The following is a 20,000-nucleotide window of genomic DNA, read 5'->3' on the forward strand; positions in this document are numbered from 1 at the left end:
TAGGGTGTAACAGAAGTAGGGTGTAACAGAAGTAGGGTGTAACAGAAGGTGTAACAGAAGTAGGGTGTAACAGAAGTAGGGTGTAACAGAAGTAGGTTGTAACAGAAGTAGGGTGTAACAGAAGTAGGTTAACAGAAGTAGGGTGTAACAGAAGTAGGGTGTAACAGAAGTAGGGTGTAACAGAAGGTGTAACAGAAGTAGGGTGTAACAGAAGTAGGGTGTAACAGAAGTAGGGTGTAACAGAAGGTGTAACAGAAGTAGGGTGTAACAGAAGTAGGGTGTAACAGAAGGTGTAACAGAAGTAGGGTGTAACAGAAGTAGGGTGTAACAGAAGGTGTAACAGAAGTAGGGTGTAACAGAAGTAGGGTGTAACAGAAGGTGTAACAGAAGTAGGGTGTAACAGAAGTAGGGTGTAACAGAAGTAGGGTGTAACAGAAGTAGGTTAACAGAAGTAGGGTGTAACAGAAGTAGGTTGTAACAGAAGTAGGGTGTAACAGAAGTAGGTTGTAACAGAAGTAGGGTGTAACAGAAGTAGGGTGTAACAGAAGTAGGTTGTAACAGAAGGTGTAACAGAAGTAGGGTGTAACAGAAGTAGGGTGTAACAGAAGTAGGTTAACAGAAGTAGGGTGTAACAGAAGTAGGTTGTAACAGAAGGTGTAACAGAAGTAGGGTGTAACAGAAGTAGGTTGTAACAGAAGGTGTAACAGAAGTAGGGTGTAACAGAAGTAGGGTGTAACAGAAGGTGTAACAGAAGTAGGGTGTAACAGAAGTAGGGTGTAACAGAAGTAGGGTGTAACAGAAGTAGGGTGTAACAGAAGTAGGGTGTAACAGAAGTAGGGTGTAACAGAAGTAGGGTGTAACAGAAGTAGGTTGTAACAGAAGTAGGGTGTAACAGAAGTAGGTTAACAGAAGTAGGGTGTAACAGAAGTAGGGTGTAACAGAAGTAGGGTGTAACAGAAGGTGTAACAGAAGTAGGGTGTAACAGAAGTAGGGTGTAACAGAAGTAGGGTGTAACAGAAGGTGTAACAGAAGTAGGGTGTAACAGAAGTAGGGTGTAACAGAAGGTGTAACAGAAGTAGGGTGTAACAGAAGTAGGGTGTAACAGAAGGTGTAACAGAAGTAGGGTGTAACAGAAGTAGGGTGTAACAGAAGTAGGGTGTAACAGAAGTAGGTTAACAGAAGTAGGGTGTAACAGAAGTAGGTTGTAACAGAAGGTGTAACAGAAGTAGGGTGTAACAGAAGTAGGTTGTAACAGAAGGTGTAACAGAAGTAGGGTGTAACAGAAGTAGGGTGTAACAGAAGGTGTAACAGAAGTAGGGTGTAACAGAAGTAGGGTGTAACAGAAGTAGGGTGTAACAGAAGTAGGTTAACAGAAGTAGGGTGTAACAGAAGTAGGGTGTAACAGAAGTAGGTTGTAACAGAAGGTGTAACAGAAGTAGGGTGTAACAGAAGTAGGGTGTAACAGAAGGTGTAACAGAAGGTGTAACAGAAGTAGGGTGTAACAGAAGTAGGGTGTAACAGAAGTAGGGTGTAACAGAAGTAGGGTGTAACAGAAGTAGGGTGTAACAGAAGTAGGTTAACAGAAGTAGGGTGTAACAGAAGTAGGGTGTAACAGAAGTAGGGTGTAACAGAAGTAGGGTGTAACAGAAGTAGGGTGTAACAGAAGTAGGGTGTAACAGAAGTAGGGTGTAACAGAAGGTGTAACAGAAGTAGGGTGTAACAGAAGTAGGGTGTAACAGAAGTAGGTTAACAGAAGTAGGGTGTAACAGAAGTAGGTTGTAACAGAAGGTGTAACAGAAGTAGGGTGTAACAGAAGTAGGTTGTAACAGAAGGTGTAACAGAAGTAGGGTGTAACAGAAGTAGGGTGTAACAGAAGGTGTAACAGAAGTAGGGTGTAACAGAAGTAGGGTGTAACAGAAGTAGGGTGTAACAGAAGTAGGGTGTAACAGAAGTAGGGTGTAACAGAAGTAGGGTGTAACAGAAGTAGGGTGTAACAGAAGTAGGTTGTAACAGAAGTAGGGTGTAACAGAAGTAGGTTAACAGAAGTAGGGTGTAACAGAAGTAGGGTGTAACAGAAGTAGGGTGTAACAGAAGGTGTAACAGAAGTAGGGTGTAACAGAAGTAGGGTGTAACAGAAGTAGGGTGTAACAGAAGGTGTAACAGAAGTAGGGTGTAACAGAAGTAGGGTGTAACAGAAGGTGTAACAGAAGTAGGGTGTAACAGAAGTAGGGTGTAACAGAAGGTGTAACAGAAGTAGGGTGTAACAGAAGTAGGGTGTAACAGAAGGTGTAACAGAAGGTGTAACAGAAGTAGGGTGTAACAGAAGTAGGTTAACAGAAGTAGGGTGTAACAGAAGTAGGGTGTAACAGAAGTAGGGTGTAACAGAAGGTGTAACAGAAGTAGGGTGTAACAGAAGTAGGGTGTAACAGAAGGTGTAACAGAAGTAGGGTGTAACAGAAGTAGGGTGTAACAGAAGGTGTAACAGAAGTAGGGTGTAACAGAAGTAGGGTGTAACAGAAGTAGGGTGTAACAGAAGTAGGGTGTAACAGAAGGTGTAACAGAAGGTGTAACAGAAGTAGGGTGTAACAGAAGTAGGTTGTAACAGAAGGTGTAACAGAAGTAGGGTGTAACAGAAGTAGGGTGTAACAGAAGGTGTAACAGAAGTAGGGTGTAACAGAAGTAGGTTAACAGAAGTAGGGTGTAACAGAAGTAGGGTGTAACAGAAGTAGGTTGTAACAGAAGGTGTAACAGAAGTAGGGTGTAACAGAAGTAGGTTGTAACAGAAGGTGTAACAGAAGTAGGGTGTAACAGAAGTAGGGTGTAACAGAAGGTGTAACAGAAGGTGTAACAGAAGTAGGGTGTAACAGAAGTAGGGTGTAACAGAAGTAGGGTGTAACAGAAGTAGGGTGTAACAGAAGTAGGGTGTAACAGAAGTAGGTTAACAGAAGTAGGGTGTAACAGAAGTAGGGTGTAACAGAAGTAGGGTGTAACAGAAGTAGGGTGTAACAGAAGTAGGGTGTAACAGAAGTAGGGTGTAACAGAAGTAGGGTGTAACAGAAGGTGTAACAGAAGTAGGGTGTAACAGAAGTAGGGTGTAACAGAAGTAGGGTGTAACAGAAGTAGGGTGTAACAGAAGGTGTAACAGAAGTAGGGTGTAACAGAAGTAGGGTGTAACAGAAGGTGTAACAGAAGTAGGGTGTAACAGAAGTAGGGTGTAACAGAAGTAGGTTAACAGAAGTAGGGTGTAACAGAAGTAGGGTGTAACAGAAGTAGGGTGTAACAGAAGTAGGGTGTAACAGAAGTAGGGTGTAACAGAAGTAGGGTGTAACAGAAGGTGTAACAGAAGTAGGGTGTAACAGAAGTAGGGTGTAACAGAAGTAGGTTAACAGAAGTAGGGTGTAACAGAAGTAGGGTGTAACAGAAGTAGGGTGTAACAGAAGTAGGGTGTAACAGAAGTAGGGTGTAACAGAAGTAGGGTGTAACAGAAGTAGGGTGTAACAGAAGGTGTAACAGAAGTAGGGTGTAACAGAAGTAGGGTGTAACAGAAGGTGTAACAGAAGTAGGGTGTAACAGAAGTAGGGTGTAACAGAAGGTGTAACAGAAGTAGGGTGTAACAGAAGTAGGGTGTAACAGAAGGTGTAACAGAAGTAGGGTGTAACAGAAGTAGGGTGTAACAGAAGTAGGGTGTAACAGAAGTAGGTTGTAACAGAAGTAGGGTGTAACAGAAGTAGGGTGTAACAGAAGTAGGGTGTAACAGAAGTAGGGTGTAACAGAAGTAGGGTGTAACAGAAGTAGGGTGTAACAGAAGGTGTAACAGAAGTAGGGTGTAACAGAAGTAGGGTGTAACAGAAGGTGTAACAGAAGTAGGGTGTAACAGAAGTAGGGTGTAACAGAAGGTGTAACAGAAGTAGGGTGTAACAGAAGTAGGGTGTAACAGAAGGTGTAACAGAAGTAGGGTGTAACAGAAGTAGGGTGTAACAGAAGTAGGGTGTAACAGAAGTAGGTTAACAGAAGTAGGGTGTAACAGAAGTAGGGTGTAACAGAAGTAGGGTGTAACAGAAGTAGGGTGTAACAGAAGTAGGGTGTGTCGTGACTCACTGGTGTCGTCGTCGATGGGGGTGTAGACGACCTCGTAGGCCGTGATGACGCCATTGGTCTCCGCAGGCTCCGCCCAGCTGATCTGAGTGACAGTTGGACTGATGACGTTGAAGGCCAGGCGGCCCGGCTCACTGGGGACTAGTGGGGGGGATAGGGGGGGGTAGGGGGGGTAGGTTAGTTCCAATATGTGACACCGTCTGATCATTTGATCCGCATGTCGCCAACCAATCAAAATGTTCTTGACTTGTCTTTTGAAACACAGAACTACGTTTCAGCGTTGTTGAGAATATCAACACAAACTCGCTAGTCGAGCCAAAATACTGCAACAACGCAATGGATTGGGTGAGTAATCCCCACTGCTGCCTAGTTAACTAGAACACTACTTTACATTGTTAGCAGGCTCACAAAACAAGCTGTGTTGACTAGCGATGTGTCGTTGATTTTCAACAACACAGAAATGTGTTCACATTTTTCGAAAGAAAAGTCAGTCGATCATTACATCAGAAAAAAAAAGAATTCAAATTCCTAATCAATCCCTAGCTACCTGTAGGCCTTTGTAGGCTGGGTGAACTTTAGCTCTTAACCCCTCCAAACGTTTCAGACACACATGAAGAGTCTTGAAGCTACACCTCAAAACGTAACAACATCTGAGGCATTGTGCCGTGTGATAACCCTGCACATTTTAGAGTGGCCTTTTATTGTGACCAGCCTAAGGCACATCTGTGCGATAACCATGCTGTCTAATCAGCATCTGGATACGCCACACCTGTCAGGTGGATGGATTATCTCAGCAAAGGAGAAGTGCTCACTGAGACAGATTGAAACAAATTTGTGAACACAATTTGAGAGAAACAGGCCTGTTGTGTACATAGAAAAAGTCTTAGGTCTTTGATTTCAACTTGTGAAAAATTGTAGCAAAAGCAAAAAGTGTCGCGTTTATATTTGTGTTCAGTGTAGCTGTCCGTTTGGTTTTGAATATAAGCACACACGGCTAAGTTGTCTGCGGTTGTCTCACCAGGGGTCAGAGGTCAAGGGGTCAGAGGTCAAGGGGGTGACTCACCGTCCTCCAGGGTCTGGCAGGGCACCATGTCGCTGTTGTGGCCGTCGCCCAGGGCGTTGTAGGCGCACACGCGCATCTCGTAGTCGCAGTAGGGGTACAGGTTAGTCAGCTCTGCCTGGTGGGTCTTTACGTCCATCACCTGGGCCTCCGCCTCGGGGTCTCCATAGATCCAATACTTCACCTGGGGGGCCGGGCAACACACATTTACACCTTTATCTGTACAGCACATTTCATACAACAGGGGCAATTCAAAGTGCTTTACATACATGATTAAATTACAGCAAGAGGAGCATAGTAAGAAAATAAAAATGACAATGAATAAAAGCAAATATAAGAAGTAAATAGATAACACATAAGACAATAGTTAATGGATAAAATACATTGATAGAAGAGTTTGTGTTCAATCATAACTGCTGCAAAACATGACGTTTTTTTGCTTAGATTTAAATATTTTTAGGGTTTGGGCCTGTTTGATTTCTTCAGGGAGTTTGTTCCAGGAGCATGCAGCAGAGTGACTGAAAGCTGCTGCACCGTGTTTTGTTGAATAAAAAATAAAATAAAACTAATCAGAATTTGTTCCAGACACTTGTGTGACAAAACCAATGCTACAGAATATGAACTGAACTCGACTTTAGAATGAAAACAAACTCTGATGTTGGGGTCATACCCCCTCTCCGCCCCCTCCCTCTCCCCCCCCCCCCCCTCACCTTGTAGCCCGTGGCGTTTCCTGCCGGGGCCCAGTTGAGCCGGATGTTCTTGGGGCCGGTGGCCGTGGCCTTGACGTTGGCGGGGGGGAACAGGCGGCCCCCGGGGGAGGTAGCGGTCTGACTGACAAATCCCATGGTCATCTGCTTACTGGCCTGGGCCAACTCTGGAGCCTTGGCTGTGTCTCCTGGAGCGGGGGGGGGGGGGGGGGGGGGGGGGGAGAGAGAGAGGGATGATGGAGGGAGAGAGATGGAGGGATGGAGAGAGGGATGGATGGGTGGAGGGAGAGGGATGATGGATGGAGAGAGAGAGAGAGAGAGGGTTGGATGGAATAGGGAATGGCATCAGGAAATAAGAAATATGGCTTTAGTGTGTGTGTGTGTGTGTGTGCGTGTGTGTGTGTGTGTGTTTGTGTGTGTGTGTCTCCTCACCTCTGTCCCCGTCAGTCACGGTGACCAGCGTGGTCTTTCTCTCCCCCACGGCGGCGTTGGCGCTGGGGTCAAACAGCTCCACCTGGAAGGTCTCAGGCTGGGCCGGGCCGGGGTGGGCCCTGGGGTCGATCACGATGCTCTTCTCCGTCTCCCCGGGGCCGAACTTCAGCGGGCCGGTCAGCTCGAAGCGCTGGGCCTTCTTGGTGCGCCAGTGGACCGTGGCGGGACCCTCGTGGTTGCGAGTACGGACCACGGGGATGGAGTAGGTCTGGTCTGAGGTGGAGAAGTTCTGGGTGCTCTTCTTAAACATCATGACGCTGGGTTCTGTGGAGAGGAGGGGACACGGATGAGAACGCAGCCTCACCAGATCTCTTCTTTTGTACATGTGGTACTACTTGATAATAATAATAATAATAATAATAATAATAATAATAACATTTTATTTGTATAGCGCTTTCCTGCAAACGTTGCAGCTCAAAGTGCTTTAATCATTATATAATCATAATTTAATTATTTAGTAATTTAAAGGCAATATTAAAAAGATGGGTTTTTAGTCTTGACTTGAACATATGTGCTGAGGTTGCATCCCTAATGTAAACTGGCAGTGCATTCCACAATCTGGGTGCATAAAATGAGAATGCAGACTCACCAAATCTCTTCTTTTGTACAGAGAAAACCAGCGTCAGAAGACCTGAGAGCTCTATTGGGCTGATATGCTAGCAAAAGGTCTAAACATATTCTGGTGCTATGCCAGTGAGAGCTTTCTAAACAAGCAGAAGGATCTTGAAATCTATTCTGAACTTAACAGGAAGCCAGTGTAGAGTCTCTAAAATAGGAGTTATATGAGCTCTTCTGCTTGTTTTGGTTAACACTCTCGCTGCTGCATTTTTGCAGCTGGCCAATAGCTTTCTGAGAGAAGACCAGAAAGGAGACTGTTACAATAGTCCAAACGGGTAATAACAAAAACAAAAATAACAATGTCGAACTTTTGCAATATTCCTTAGATGATAAAAAGCATTTCTAGTGGATGTTATCATCAGTCGTTGTTGTATAAGGCTGCTTGACCTGGTTGGTCAGTGATAGTGTCTGTGATTGGCTGCTTTAGCGTGAGGCTAATCTAACATCCTCTCACCTGGTTGGTCGGTGATAGTGACGGTGGTCCTGGGGTAGCGGCCCAGCTTGGCACCCTGGCGTGGGTTACTGAGGTCCATGACGAACTGCTTGACCTGCCTGTCGTCCAGCAGGCCGTCTGCCTCCCCCAGCTCCAGCAGAGGCACGGGGACCATCTTCTGGGTCTCCCCAGGGCCGTAAGACAGGTCACCTTCCACTGTCACATAGTCCTGCACACATGGGGGGGGGGGGTTAGGAGGGTGTGGGTCTCTACACACAGGGGGGGGGGGGGGGGTTAGGTATGGAGGGTGTATCATGCCGTATTTAAATACAATACAAACATCGGAATGCAATACACACATCGGAATGGAATACACGTGTAACACCAAATACAATGCAAAAATACGGAATGTTTGTGCCAAAATAAAAGCAATGTGTATTACATTTGAGCGCAGCGTATTCCATTCTAGCATGTGTATTGTATTTGGTCACGAGTGTATTCCATTCTGCATGTGTATTACATTTGAGCGCAGCGTATTCCATTCGGTCATGAGTGTATTCCATTCTAGTGTCGGTGTACTCATTTGCATTGCTTTTCGATATCCCATGTAAATCCGATGTAATTTGCATTGTATTCCATTCCGATGTAGGTATTATGGCACTTGCAAATACAATGCAAATTAGTATCCGCCCATATGCAAATTAGTATCCGCCCATAGGTTCTGCCCTTTCCGGCCATAGGATTCGCGATGCCAACGATGACGACAGTTTCTGTAATAGCTTATTAATAAAGATTCGAAAAATTATGCTGACCATCGTATTATCTTAGTTTAATGTCATTTCAATGAATCATATAACTTTTATTTACAACAAGCACAACACAAAAATCGCTATTATGCACCGTCTTTGTCCGCGAATAACACCGGCTGTGGAGGTGGTACAAACTTTGCTAACTTCACCATCTGTCTACGGTCATTTTGAGCCCTTAACCACCGCGCTGACACCCCGAGAAGTTATGCTTTTAACCGTAAACTCGATGAACCGGGAGTTCACCCGGCCGCTGCTGCTCGCAGCACCGCTTGTCCAGTTGACAGCAGGGGCAGAGAATATTTCTACCCCGGAATTCCATTCAAATGCCCGCGTCAGTCAGCCTTTTCCGTAGAAATACATCGCTCCGTTATATATCTAACGTTACATGTTTTAAGCCTGATCTGTGCATGATAGTGCTGCATTATGTTGATCTACTTATATCGATCTATAAACGCGGAGATTGGAGCCCCAGACAGCGCTGCACTCGTATCTATCAGCCTGTCTGTATAATGATGTCGTTGAATGCCGATGCTGTGGTACTGTGCTGAATGAACCATTCGCTGCTGTCTTAATAAATCAAGTACAGAGATTCCAACCCGTGTTGAACATTCTATTTCCTTGTCAAATCGTGTATGCTGTCATTGCTGTGCACCATGAGATGACAACGCATTTAAGATCACAATCCTCAATAGATTGATTCCATCGTTTTACCGACAAGAAGATTCTACAATCTATCAGCCTTTCCGTAGAAATACATCGCTCCCTGTATAACGATATATATCTAACGTTACATGTTTTAATAGTAAGGGCATTTTACCAGATGATTTGACCAATCTGCGAAGTAAATCGTTACCAAGAAATTTCTTCACCAATGTGTTTCTAAAGGTGTGTAATAACCTGTCCTAAAAGGTTGAAATTCAACTCCTGTGGGAAACCTCATAAAAAACTGCTCAAAGTTGGGGTACCGATAACCGATTTTCGAAAATTCGAAAATGCTTAAATTGGACTTGAGTAACTTTTGAGGGGTCAAACTAGGCATTTTTCATGATTCTGAGTTGATTGCAAGCATTTATTTGTCACCAAGAGCACTTCCTGGTGCAACCCCCAACCCCCCCCCACCCCCATTGGTGGTTGGCATTCAAAGTGAGGAAGTTTGGAGGTAACAGGTAACATTAGACAACATTAGACAGCACCAGCAGAGAGGCACTATGATGGGCATGGACTCTTAGTCATAGGCCTCACTACATGTGGAACAATAGAACCAGGCTGCTTGAGCTACTCACACAGCCCAGCAGAGAGGTACTATCATGGGCATGGAAACAGAGTCATAGGCCTCACTACATGTGGAACAATAGAACCAGGCTGCTTGAGCTACTCACACAGCCCAGCAGAGAGGCACTATCATGGGCATGGACACTTAGTCATAGGCCTCACTACATGTGGAACAATAGAACCAGGCTGCTTGAGCTACTCACACAGCCCAGCAGAGAGGCACTATCATGGAGGTCATAGCTCCAGAAGAGGGGTGACTGGTAGACAGCTAGGCCCAGTGAGGGCTCTCCTAATCGGACTGGCAGTGTATCACATAGTACCTGGAGGTCAGAGCTCCAGAAGAGGGGTGACTGGTAGACAGCTAGGCCCAGTGAGAGCACTCCTAATCGGACTGACAGAGTAGCAGTTAGGCCCTGGAGGTCAGAGCTCCAGATGAGGGGTGAATGGTAGACAGCTAGGCCCAGTGAGAGCACTCCTAATCGGACTGACAGAGTAGCAGTTAGGCCCTGGAGCTCATGTGACCTCCAGCATAGGGCCACAGGCCTAGTCACAGCACCCATGGAAGGTGTGTTGTCTCTGGGCTGTGTGTCTAGCTGAACACCTCTGGTAGTCCTTGGTACATCTCATGTTGGTACATCTCTTCCACAATGGGAGGTGAGAGTGAAGCTATTCAGCTTCACTTTCATCTCCCTTTTTTTAGGCCTCCATAACAGGTAAGTTACTGCCCAGCAGAGTGTCTCTCTGCTGGGCTGAGTGAGTAGCTGAAGCAGCCTGGTTCTATTGTTCCACATGTAGTGAGGCCTATGACTCTGTTTCCATGCCCATGATAGTGTCTCTCTGCTGGGCTGTGTGAGTAAATGAAGCAGCCTGGTTCTATTGTTCCACATGTAGTGAGGCCTATGACTCTGTTTCCATGCCCATGATAGTGTCTCTCTGCTGGGCTGTGTGAGTAAATGAAGCAGCCTGGTTCTATTGTTCCACATGTAGTGAGGCCTATGACTCTGTTTCCATGCCCATGATAGTACCTCTCTGCTGGGCTGTGTGAGTAGCTCAAGCAGCCTGGTTCTATTGTTCCACATGTAGTGAGGCCTATGACTAAGAGTCCATGCCCATCATAGTGCCTCTCTGCTGGTGCTGTCTAATGTTGTCTAATGTTACCTGTTACCTCCAAACTTCCTCACTTTGAATGCCAACCACCAATGGGGGTGGGGGGGGGTTGGGGGTTGCACCAGGAAGTGCTCTTGGTGACAAATAAATGCTTGCAATCAACGCAGAATCATGAAAAATGCCTAGTTTGACCCCTCAAAAGTTACTCAAGTCCAATTTAAGCATTTTCGAATTTTCGAAAATCGGTTATCGGTACCCCAACTTTGAGCAGTTTTTTTATGAGGTTTCCCACAGGAGTTGAATTTCAACCTTTTAGGACATGTTATTACACACCTTTAGAAACACATTGGTGAAGAAATTTCTTGGTAACGATTTACTTCGCAGATTGGTCAAATATCTGGTAAAATGCCCTTACTATTAAAACATGTAACGTTAGTGTATTCCATTCTGCATGTGTATTACATTTGAGCGCAGCGTATTCCATTCGGTCATGAGTGTATTCCATTCTAGTGTCGGTGTACTCATTTGCATTGCTTTTCGATATCCCATGTAAATCCGATGTAATTTGCATTGTATTCCATTCCGATGTAGGTATTATGGCACTTGCAAATACAATGCAAATTAGTATCCGCCCATATGCAAATTAGTATCCGCCCATAGGTTCTGCCCTTTCCGGCCATAGGATTCGCGATGCCAACGATGACGACAGTTTCTGTAATAGCTTATTAATAAAGATTCGAAAAATTATGCTGACCATCGTATTATCTTAGTTTAATGTCATTTCAATGAATCATATAACTTTTATTTACAACAAGCACAACACAAAAATCGCTATTATGCACCGTCTTTGTCCGCGAATAACACCGGCTGTGGAGGTGGTACAAACTTTGCTAACTTCACCATCTGTCTACGGTCATTTTGAGCCCTTAACCACCGCGCTGACACCCCGAGAAGTTATGCTTTTAACCGTAAACTCGATGAACCGGGAGTTCACCCGGCCGCTGCTGCTCGCAGCACCGCTTGTCCAGTTGACAGCAGGGGCAGAGAATATTTCTACCCCGGAATTCCATTCAAATGCCCGCGTCAGTCAGCCTTTTCCGTAGAAATACATCGCTCCGTTATATATCTAACGTTACATGTTTTAAGCCTGATCTGTGCATGATAGTGCTGCATTATGTTGATCTACTTATATCGATCTATAAACGCGGAGATTGGAGCCCCAGACAGCGCTGCACTCGTATCTATCAGCCTGTCTGTATAATGATGTCGTTGAATGCCGATGCTGTGGTACTGTGCTGAATGAACCATTCGCTGCTGTCTTAATAAATCAAGTACAGAGATTCCAACCCGTGTTGAACATTCTATTTCCTTGTCAAATCGTGTATGCTGTCATTGCTGTGCACCATGAGATGACAACGCATTTAAGATCACAATCCTCAATAGATTGATTCCATCGTTTTACCGACAAGAAGATTCTACAATCTATCAGCCTTTCCGTAGAAATACATCGCTCCCTGTATAACGATATATATCTAACGTTACATGTTTTAATAGTAAGGGCATTTTACCAGATATTTGACCAATCTGCGAAGTAAATCGTTACCAAGAAATTTCTTCACCAATGTGTTTCTAAAGGTGTGTAATAACCTGTCCTAAAAGGTTGAAATTCAACTCCTGTGGGAAACCTCATAAAAAACTGCTCAAAGTTGGGGTACCGATAACCGATTTTCGAAAATTCGAAAATGCTTAAATTGGACTTGAGTAACTTTTGAGGGGTCAAACTAGGCATTTTTCATGATTCTGAGTTGATTGCAAGCATTTATTTGTCACCAAGAGCACTTCCTGGTGCAACCCCCAACCCCCCCCCACCCCCATTGGTGGTTGGCATTCAAAGTGAGGAAGTTTGGAGGTAACAGGTAACATTAGACAACATTAGACAGCACCAGCAGAGAGGCACTATGATGGGCATGGACTCTTAGTCATAGGCCTCACTACATGTGGAACAATAGAACCAGGCTGCTTGAGCTACTCACACAGCCCAGCAGAGAGGTACTATCATGGGCATGGAAACAGAGTCATAGGCCTCACTACATGTGGAACAATAGAACCAGGCTGCTTGAGCTACTCACACAGCCCAGCAGAGAGGCACTATCATGGGCATGGACACTTAGTCATAGGCCTCACTACATGTGGAACAATAGAACCAGGCTGCTTGAGCTACTCACACAGCCCAGCAGAGAGGCACTATCATGGAGGTCATAGCTCCAGAAGAGGGGTGACTGGTAGACAGCTAGGCCCAGTGAGGGCTCTCCTAATCGGACTGGCAGTGTATCACATAGTACCTGGAGGTCAGAGCTCCAGAAGAGGGGTGACTGGTAGACAGCTAGGCCCAGTGAGAGCACTCCTAATCGGACTGACAGAGTAGCAGTTAGGCCCTGGAGGTCAGAGCTCCAGATGAGGGGTGAATGGTAGACAGCTAGGCCCAGTGAGAGCACTCCTAATCGGACTGACAGAGTAGCAGTTAGGCCCTGGAGCTCATGTGACCTCCAGCATAGGGCCACAGGCCTAGTCACAGCACCCATGGAAGGTGTGTTGTCTCTGGGCTGTGTGTCTAGCTGAACACCTCTGGTAGTCCTTGGTACATCTCATGTTGGTACATCTCTTCCACAATGGGAGGTGAGAGTGAAGCTATTCAGCTTCACTTTCATCTCCCTTTTTTTAGGCCTCCATAACAGGTAAGTTACTGCCCAGCAGAGTGTCTCTCTGCTGGGCTGAGTGAGTAGCTGAAGCAGCCTGGTTCTATTGTTCCACATGTAGTGAGGCCTATGACTCTGTTTCCATGCCCATGATAGTGTCTCTCTGCTGGGCTGTGTGAGTAAATGAAGCAGCCTGGTTCTATTGTTCCACATGTAGTGAGGCCTATGACTCTGTTTCCATGCCCATGATAGTGTCTCTCTGCTGGGCTGTGTGAGTAAATGAAGCAGCCTGGTTCTATTGTTCCACATGTAGTGAGGCCTATGACTCTGTTTCCATGCCCATGATAGTACCTCTCTGCTGGGCTGTGTGAGTAGCTCAAGCAGCCTGGTTCTATTGTTCCACATGTAGTGAGGCCTATGACTAAGAGTCCATGCCCATCATAGTGCCTCTCTGCTGGTGCTGTCTAATGTTGTCTAATGTTACCTGTTACCTCCAAACTTCCTCACTTTGAATGCCAACCACCAATGGGGGTGGGGGGGGGTTGGGGGTTGCACCAGGAAGTGCTCTTGGTGACAAATAAATGCTTGCAATCAACGCAGAATCATGAAAAATGCCTAGTTTGACCCCTCAAAAGTTACTCAAGTCCAATTTAAGCATTTTCGAATTTTCGAAAATCGGTTATCGGTACCCCAACTTTGAGCAGTTTTTTTATGAGGTTTCCCACAGGAGTTGAATTTCAACCTTTTAGGACATGTTATTACACACCTTTAGAAACACATTGGTGAAGAAATTTCTTGGTAACGATTTACTTCGCAGATTGGTCAAATATCTGGTAAAATGCCCTTACTATTAAAACATGTAACGTTAGATATATATCGTTATACAGGGAGCGATGTATTTCTACGGAAAGGCTGATAGATTGTAGAATCTTCTTGTCGGTAAAACGATGGAATCAATCTATTGAGGATTGTGATCTTAAATGCGTTGTCATCTCATGGTGCACAGCAATGACAGCATACACGATTTGACAAGGAAACACGGGTTGGAATCTCTGTACTTGATTTATTAAGACAGCAGCGAATGGTTCATTCAGCACAGTACCACAGCATCGGCATTCAACGACATCATTATACAGACAGGCTGATAGATACGAGTGCAGCGCTGTCTGGGGCTCCAATCTCCGCGTTTATAGATCGATATAAATAGATCAACATAATGCAGCACTATCATGCACAGATCAGCCTTAAAACATGTAACGTTAGATATATAACGGAGCGATGTATTTCTACGGAAAAGGCTGACTGACGCGGGCATTTGAATGGAATTCCGGGGTAGAAATATTCTCTGCCCCTGCTGTCAACTGGACAAGCGGTGCTGCGAGCAGCAGCGGCCGGGTGAACTCCCGGTTCATCGAGTTTACGGTTAAAAGCATAACTTCTCGGGGTGTCAGCGCGGTGGTTAAGGGCTCAAAATGACCGTAGACAAATGGTGAAGTTAGCAAAGTTTGTACCACCTCCACAGCCGGTGTTATTCGCGGACAAAGACGGTGAATAATAGCGATTTTTGTGTTGTGCTTGTTGTAAATAAAAGTTATATGATTCATTGAAATGACATTAAACTAAGATAATACGATGGTCAGCATAATTTTTCGAATCTTTATTAATAAGCTATTACAGAAACTGTCGTCATCGTTGGCATCGCGAATCCTATGGCCGGAAAGGGCAGAACCTATGGGCGGATACTAATTTGCATATGGGCGGATACTAATTTGCATTGTATTTGCAAGTGCCATAATACCTACATCGGAATGGAATACAATGCAAATTACATCGGATTTACATGGGATATCGAAAAGCAATGCAAATGAGTACACCGACACTAGAATGGAATACACTCATGACCGAATGGAATACGCTGCGCTCAAATGTAATACACATGCAGAATGGAATACACTCGTGACCAAATACAATACACATGCTAGAATGGAATACGCTGCGCTCAAATGTAATACACATTGCTTTTATTTTGGCACAAACATACCGTATTTTTGCATTGTATTTGGTGTTACACGTGTATTCCATTCCGATGTGTGTATTGCATTCCGATGTTTGTATTGTATTTAAATACGGCATGATACACCCTCCATAGTTAGGAGGGTGTGGGTCTCTACACACAGGGGGGGGGTTAGGAGGGTGTGGGTCTCTACACACAGGGGGGGGGTTAGGAGGGTGTGGGTCTCTACACACAGGGGGGGGTTAGGAGGGTGTGGGTCTCTACACACAGGGGGGGGTTAGGAGGGTGTGGGTCTCTACACACAGGGGGGGGGTTAGGAGGGTGTGGGTCTCTACACACAGGGGGGGGGTTAGGAGGGTGTGGGTCTCTACACACAGGGGGGGGTTAGGAGGGTGTGGGTCTCTACACACAGGGGGGGGGGGTTAGGAGGGTGTGGGTCTCTACACACAGAGGGGGGGTTAGGAGGGTGTGGGTCTCTACACACAGGGGGGGGGTTAGGAGGGTGTGGGTCTCTACACACAGGGGGGGGGGTTAGGAGGGTGTGGGTCTCTACACACAGGGGGGGGGTTAGGAGGGTGTGGGTCTCTACACACAGAGGGGGGGGGTTAGGAGGGTGTGGGTCTCTACACACAGGGGGGGGTTAGGAGGGTGTGGGTCTCTACACACAGAGGGGGGTTAGGAGGGTGTGGGTCTCCTGTGTGTGTGTGTGTGTGTGTGTGTGTGTGTGTGTGGGGGGGGGGGGTTAAATGGTAAATGGACTGACTTCCATAGCGCCTTATTCCAAAGTGCTTTACACTTTAACGGTGTTAACCTCTCATTCACCCTCACACACCCATTCACACACACATTCACACACACATTCACACACATTCACACACACACATTCACACACCCATTCACACACACATTCACACACCGATGGCGGCCAAGCTACCATGCAAGGCGCCGGCCCTCTCATTGGGAGCAATTTGGGGTTCAGTGTCTTGCCCAAAGGACACCTCGACATGTGGCCAGCCGGGGTTCGAACTGCCGATCTGCCGACCTTGCGATCATTAGACGCCGCCTCTACCTCCTGAACAGGAGTGTGTGGGTCTCTTCCTCAGGAGCTCGGGGGTCATAAATGTGGATAAAAGCAAGGCAAGGCGACTGACATGGCAGTGTAGGAGACATGGTTCAGTATAGATGGTCCCAGAGGGGAAGCGAACCCACAACCAAAAAAAGCGCCGTTAGCGCCATCGAATAAAGTAGCATCTCCACAAGACGTCTTCACATCTCTTTGTTTTATGTGTGTGTGTGTGTGTGTGTATGCGTGCGTGTGTGTGTGTGTGTGTGTGTGTATGTGTGTGTGTTACCTTCTTGTCCTTGGCGGTCAAGTCTCTGGTGCGGTAGGAGACCTGGGTGCGTCCGTCCTCCAGGATCTCTCTGCTGACGGGGATGTGAGCCACGCCCTCCTGCCTGCTGCAGCTGTACGACGGCTGCAGGAAGGACAACACACTCTTGGCTGTGGAGGAGGAGGGGAGGGGAGGAGGAGGAGGAGGAGGGGAGGAGGAGGAGGAGGAGGAGGGGGAGGAGGAGGAGGAGAAGGAGGGGGAGGAAGAGGAGGAGGAAGAGTAGGAGGGGGAGGAGGAGGAGGAGGAGGAGGAGGAGGAGAGACACACAACAAAAGAAAACAGAATGAGGACAGAATGCGGTAGCCTGGACACATCGGGGTGTCTGTCAGAGTTCAGAGGTCAGGGGGGGAGGGGTCCGATCGGGGGGGTCCGACCGCTCTCTGATTGGCTCTCTCTCCCTCACCGTGCTCCTTGATGACGGTGATGTTGACGAAGCGTTTGCCGATGGTGGCGATGCCCAGGGGGACGTCCACCGCCTCCACCTGCAGCTGCTTCCTGTCCTCATCCTCCTCCTTGATGAACAGAGGCACGCGCACGTCCACTAGCTCCACCCCCTCCTGCAGCTCCACCGCCCCCGCCGCCTCTGCAGGGGGGAGGGGACAGGGTCAGGGGTCAGGGGACAGGGTCACACACACACACACACACACACACTCCCTCACCTCTGTCAGTAGCTACAGTGTAGTAGCCAGGTACCCCCCCCCCCTCACCTCTGTCAGTAGCTACAGTGTAGTATCCAGGTACGACTTTCAGGTCGTGGATGTTTCCAGACTGGACGTTCTTCTCTGTCAGCTTGACGATGTCGGGGTAGCTGGAGCGAGGAGCGGAGAGGACCGTGTCCACGATGGTGTGGTTCATCCTGGGGAGGGAGGAGAGGAGGGGAGAGGAGGGGAGGGGAGGGGAGAGGAGGAGAGGGGAGAGGAGAGGAGAGGAGAGAGGAGGAGAGGAGAGGAGGAGAGCAGAGGAGAGCAGAGGAGAGGAGAGGAGAGCAGAGGAGAAGAAGGGAGGGGAGGGGAGAGGAGAGGAGAGGAGGGGAGGGGAGGGGAGGGGAGAGGAGAGGAGAGGAGAGGAGAGGAGAGGAGAGGAGAGGAGAGGAGGGGAGGGGAGAGGAGAGGAAAGGAGAGGAGGAGAGGAGAGGTGGAGGGCGGAGGAGAGGAGAGGAGAGGAGGAGAGGAGAGGAAAGGAGGAGAGGAAAGGAGGAGAGGAGAGGAGGAGAGCAGAGGAGAGCAGAGGAGAGGAGAGGAGAGCAGAGGAGGGGAGGGGAGAGGAGAGGAGAGGAGGGCAGGGGAGGGGAGAGGAGAGGAGAGGAGAGGAGAGGAGGGGAGGGGAGAGGAGAGGAAAGGAGAGGAGGAGAGGAGAGGAGAGGAGGAGAGCAGAGGAGAGCAGAGGAGAGGAGAGGAGGGGAGGGGAGGGGAGGGGAGAGGAGAGGAGAGGAGAGGAGGGGAGGGGAGGGGAGAGGAGAGGAGAGGAGAGGAGGGGAGGGGAGGGGAGGGAGGAGGGGAGGGGAGGGAGGAGGGGAGGGGAGGGGGGGGAGGGGAGAGGAGAGGAGAGGAGAGGAGAGGAGAGGAGAGGAGAGGAGGGGAGAGGAGAGGAGAGGAGAGGAGAGGAGGGGAGGGGGGGAGGGGAGAGGAGAGGAGAGGAGAGGAGAGGAGAGGAGAGGAAAGGAGAGGAGAGCGGAGGAGAGGAGAGGAGGAGAGGAGGAGAGGAGAGGAGGAGAGGAGAGGAGAGGAGGAGAGCAGAGGAGAGGAGAGGAGAGCAGAGGAGAGGAGAGGAGAGGAGAGGAGGAGAGCAGAGGAGAGCAGAGGAGAGGAGAGGAGAGGAGAGCAGAGGAGAGGAGAGGAGAGCAGAGGAGAGGAGAGGAGAGGAGAGGAGAGGAGGAGAGCAGAGGAGAGGAGAGGAGAGGAGAGGAGAGGAGAGGAGAGGAGAGGAGAGGAGGAGAGCAGAGGAGAGCAGAGGAGAGGAGAGGAGAGCTCTGTTAACAGTAGAACGAGGACAGGACCGTGTTAACAGTAGAACTAGGACAGGACCGTGTCCTGGTGTGGTTCATCCAGGTTCATCCAGGCACCAGAGGTTAAATATTCACATCTTACATTCACATTTGAAACATTCACATTTGAAACATTCACATTTGAAACATTTAGCAGAAGCCTTTATCCAAACTGACTTACAACAAGGCAAAGCAGGTTTATTAGTACAGCACATTTCATACAACAGGGGCAATTCAAAGTGCTTTACAGCATAACAAAATACAGATAATTTTTAAAAATGGCAAGAATAGATACATATATAGAGAGAAAATAAATAGATAAACATTTAACAATATAATAAGATTGATTAAAGTGCAACTGTATTCAAGCACACCATAACAAATTCCTGTAATTATGACAGTAAAATCATACAGTAATGTACTGTGTATTACAATATAATATTTCAGACTGCAATGCATTCTGGGCTACTAAGCGATTACAATCCTGGAGCGTACATGTAATAGTAATTTTATAGTAGATGTTAGGCAGAGTCAGAGACTGAGTTTTGCCTTATGAAGTAGGAATCAGAAGCTACCTTTTGCCAGCATTTCTTTGCAATCTGAAAGCACAAATACAAAACACAGGTGATACAACATCAGCTTCACTGCTCAGGTGTTCATGTGTGGATGAACATCCATCTGGAACGCCCTCCCCAACCACATCAGACAGGCCATCTCCCCCCCAGCATTTAAACAGGCCCTCAAAACCCACCTCTTCAAGCTCGCCTTCACCAGTTAACCCTCTCCCCCTCCCCTTCCCATGTGTCCCCAGCACTACCTTAATTAGGCCCCTATACTTTCTTCTATTTACCTTTTGTTTCTTTTTATTATTACTACTCGATCTTTTCAGTTTGTAAAGCGTCTTTGAGTGTCTAGAAAAGCGCTATATAAGTCTAATGTATTATTATTATTATTATTATTATTATTTTCTCCATGGATACGTCCTGGAATTAATCTCACCTGAATTTAGTCTTCTGAACCTTCTGTGCTCCTGGGATCTGCTTGTAGAGTTGGTTTAGCTAAACAACACACACACAACCCACTGTCAGGGAATGACCAGGTATCACACACACACACACACACACACACACACACACACACTCGCGATACACACACACACACACACACACATGCACGCATGCATGCACACACAGAGACACACAGACACACACGCACATGCAAGCATGCATGCACTCTCACACACACACAGACACAGACACAGACACACACACACACACACACACACACAGACACACACAGACAGAGACACAGACACACACACA

General features: G+C 47.1%; 1 protein-coding gene across 1 annotated transcript in view; it reads right to left on the reverse strand.

The window, feature by feature from the left end:
• Positions 1-20,000, reverse strand: part of itgb4 (integrin, beta 4) — a gene marked incomplete at both ends in the record, with an annotated part of 97,149 nt that overhangs the window by 29,912 nt on the left and 47,237 nt on the right. The window contains 10 exon segments of the mRNA XM_080541584.1: positions 4,099-4,236; positions 5,159-5,339; positions 5,866-6,029; positions 6,295-6,618; positions 7,427-7,634; positions 16,656-16,804; positions 17,098-17,277; positions 17,402-17,550; positions 19,254-19,277; positions 19,678-19,736. Of these exon segments, the coding sequence (XP_080397710.1) occupies positions 4,099-4,236; positions 5,159-5,339; positions 5,866-6,029; positions 6,295-6,618; positions 7,427-7,634; positions 16,656-16,804; positions 17,098-17,277; positions 17,402-17,550; positions 19,254-19,277; positions 19,678-19,736 (1,576 nt within the window).

Source organism: Nansenia antarctica (assembly GCF_963989245.1).
Source record: "Nansenia antarctica genome assembly, chromosome: 11".
NCBI lineage: Eukaryota > Metazoa > Chordata > Actinopteri > Argentiniformes > Microstomatidae > Nansenia > Nansenia antarctica.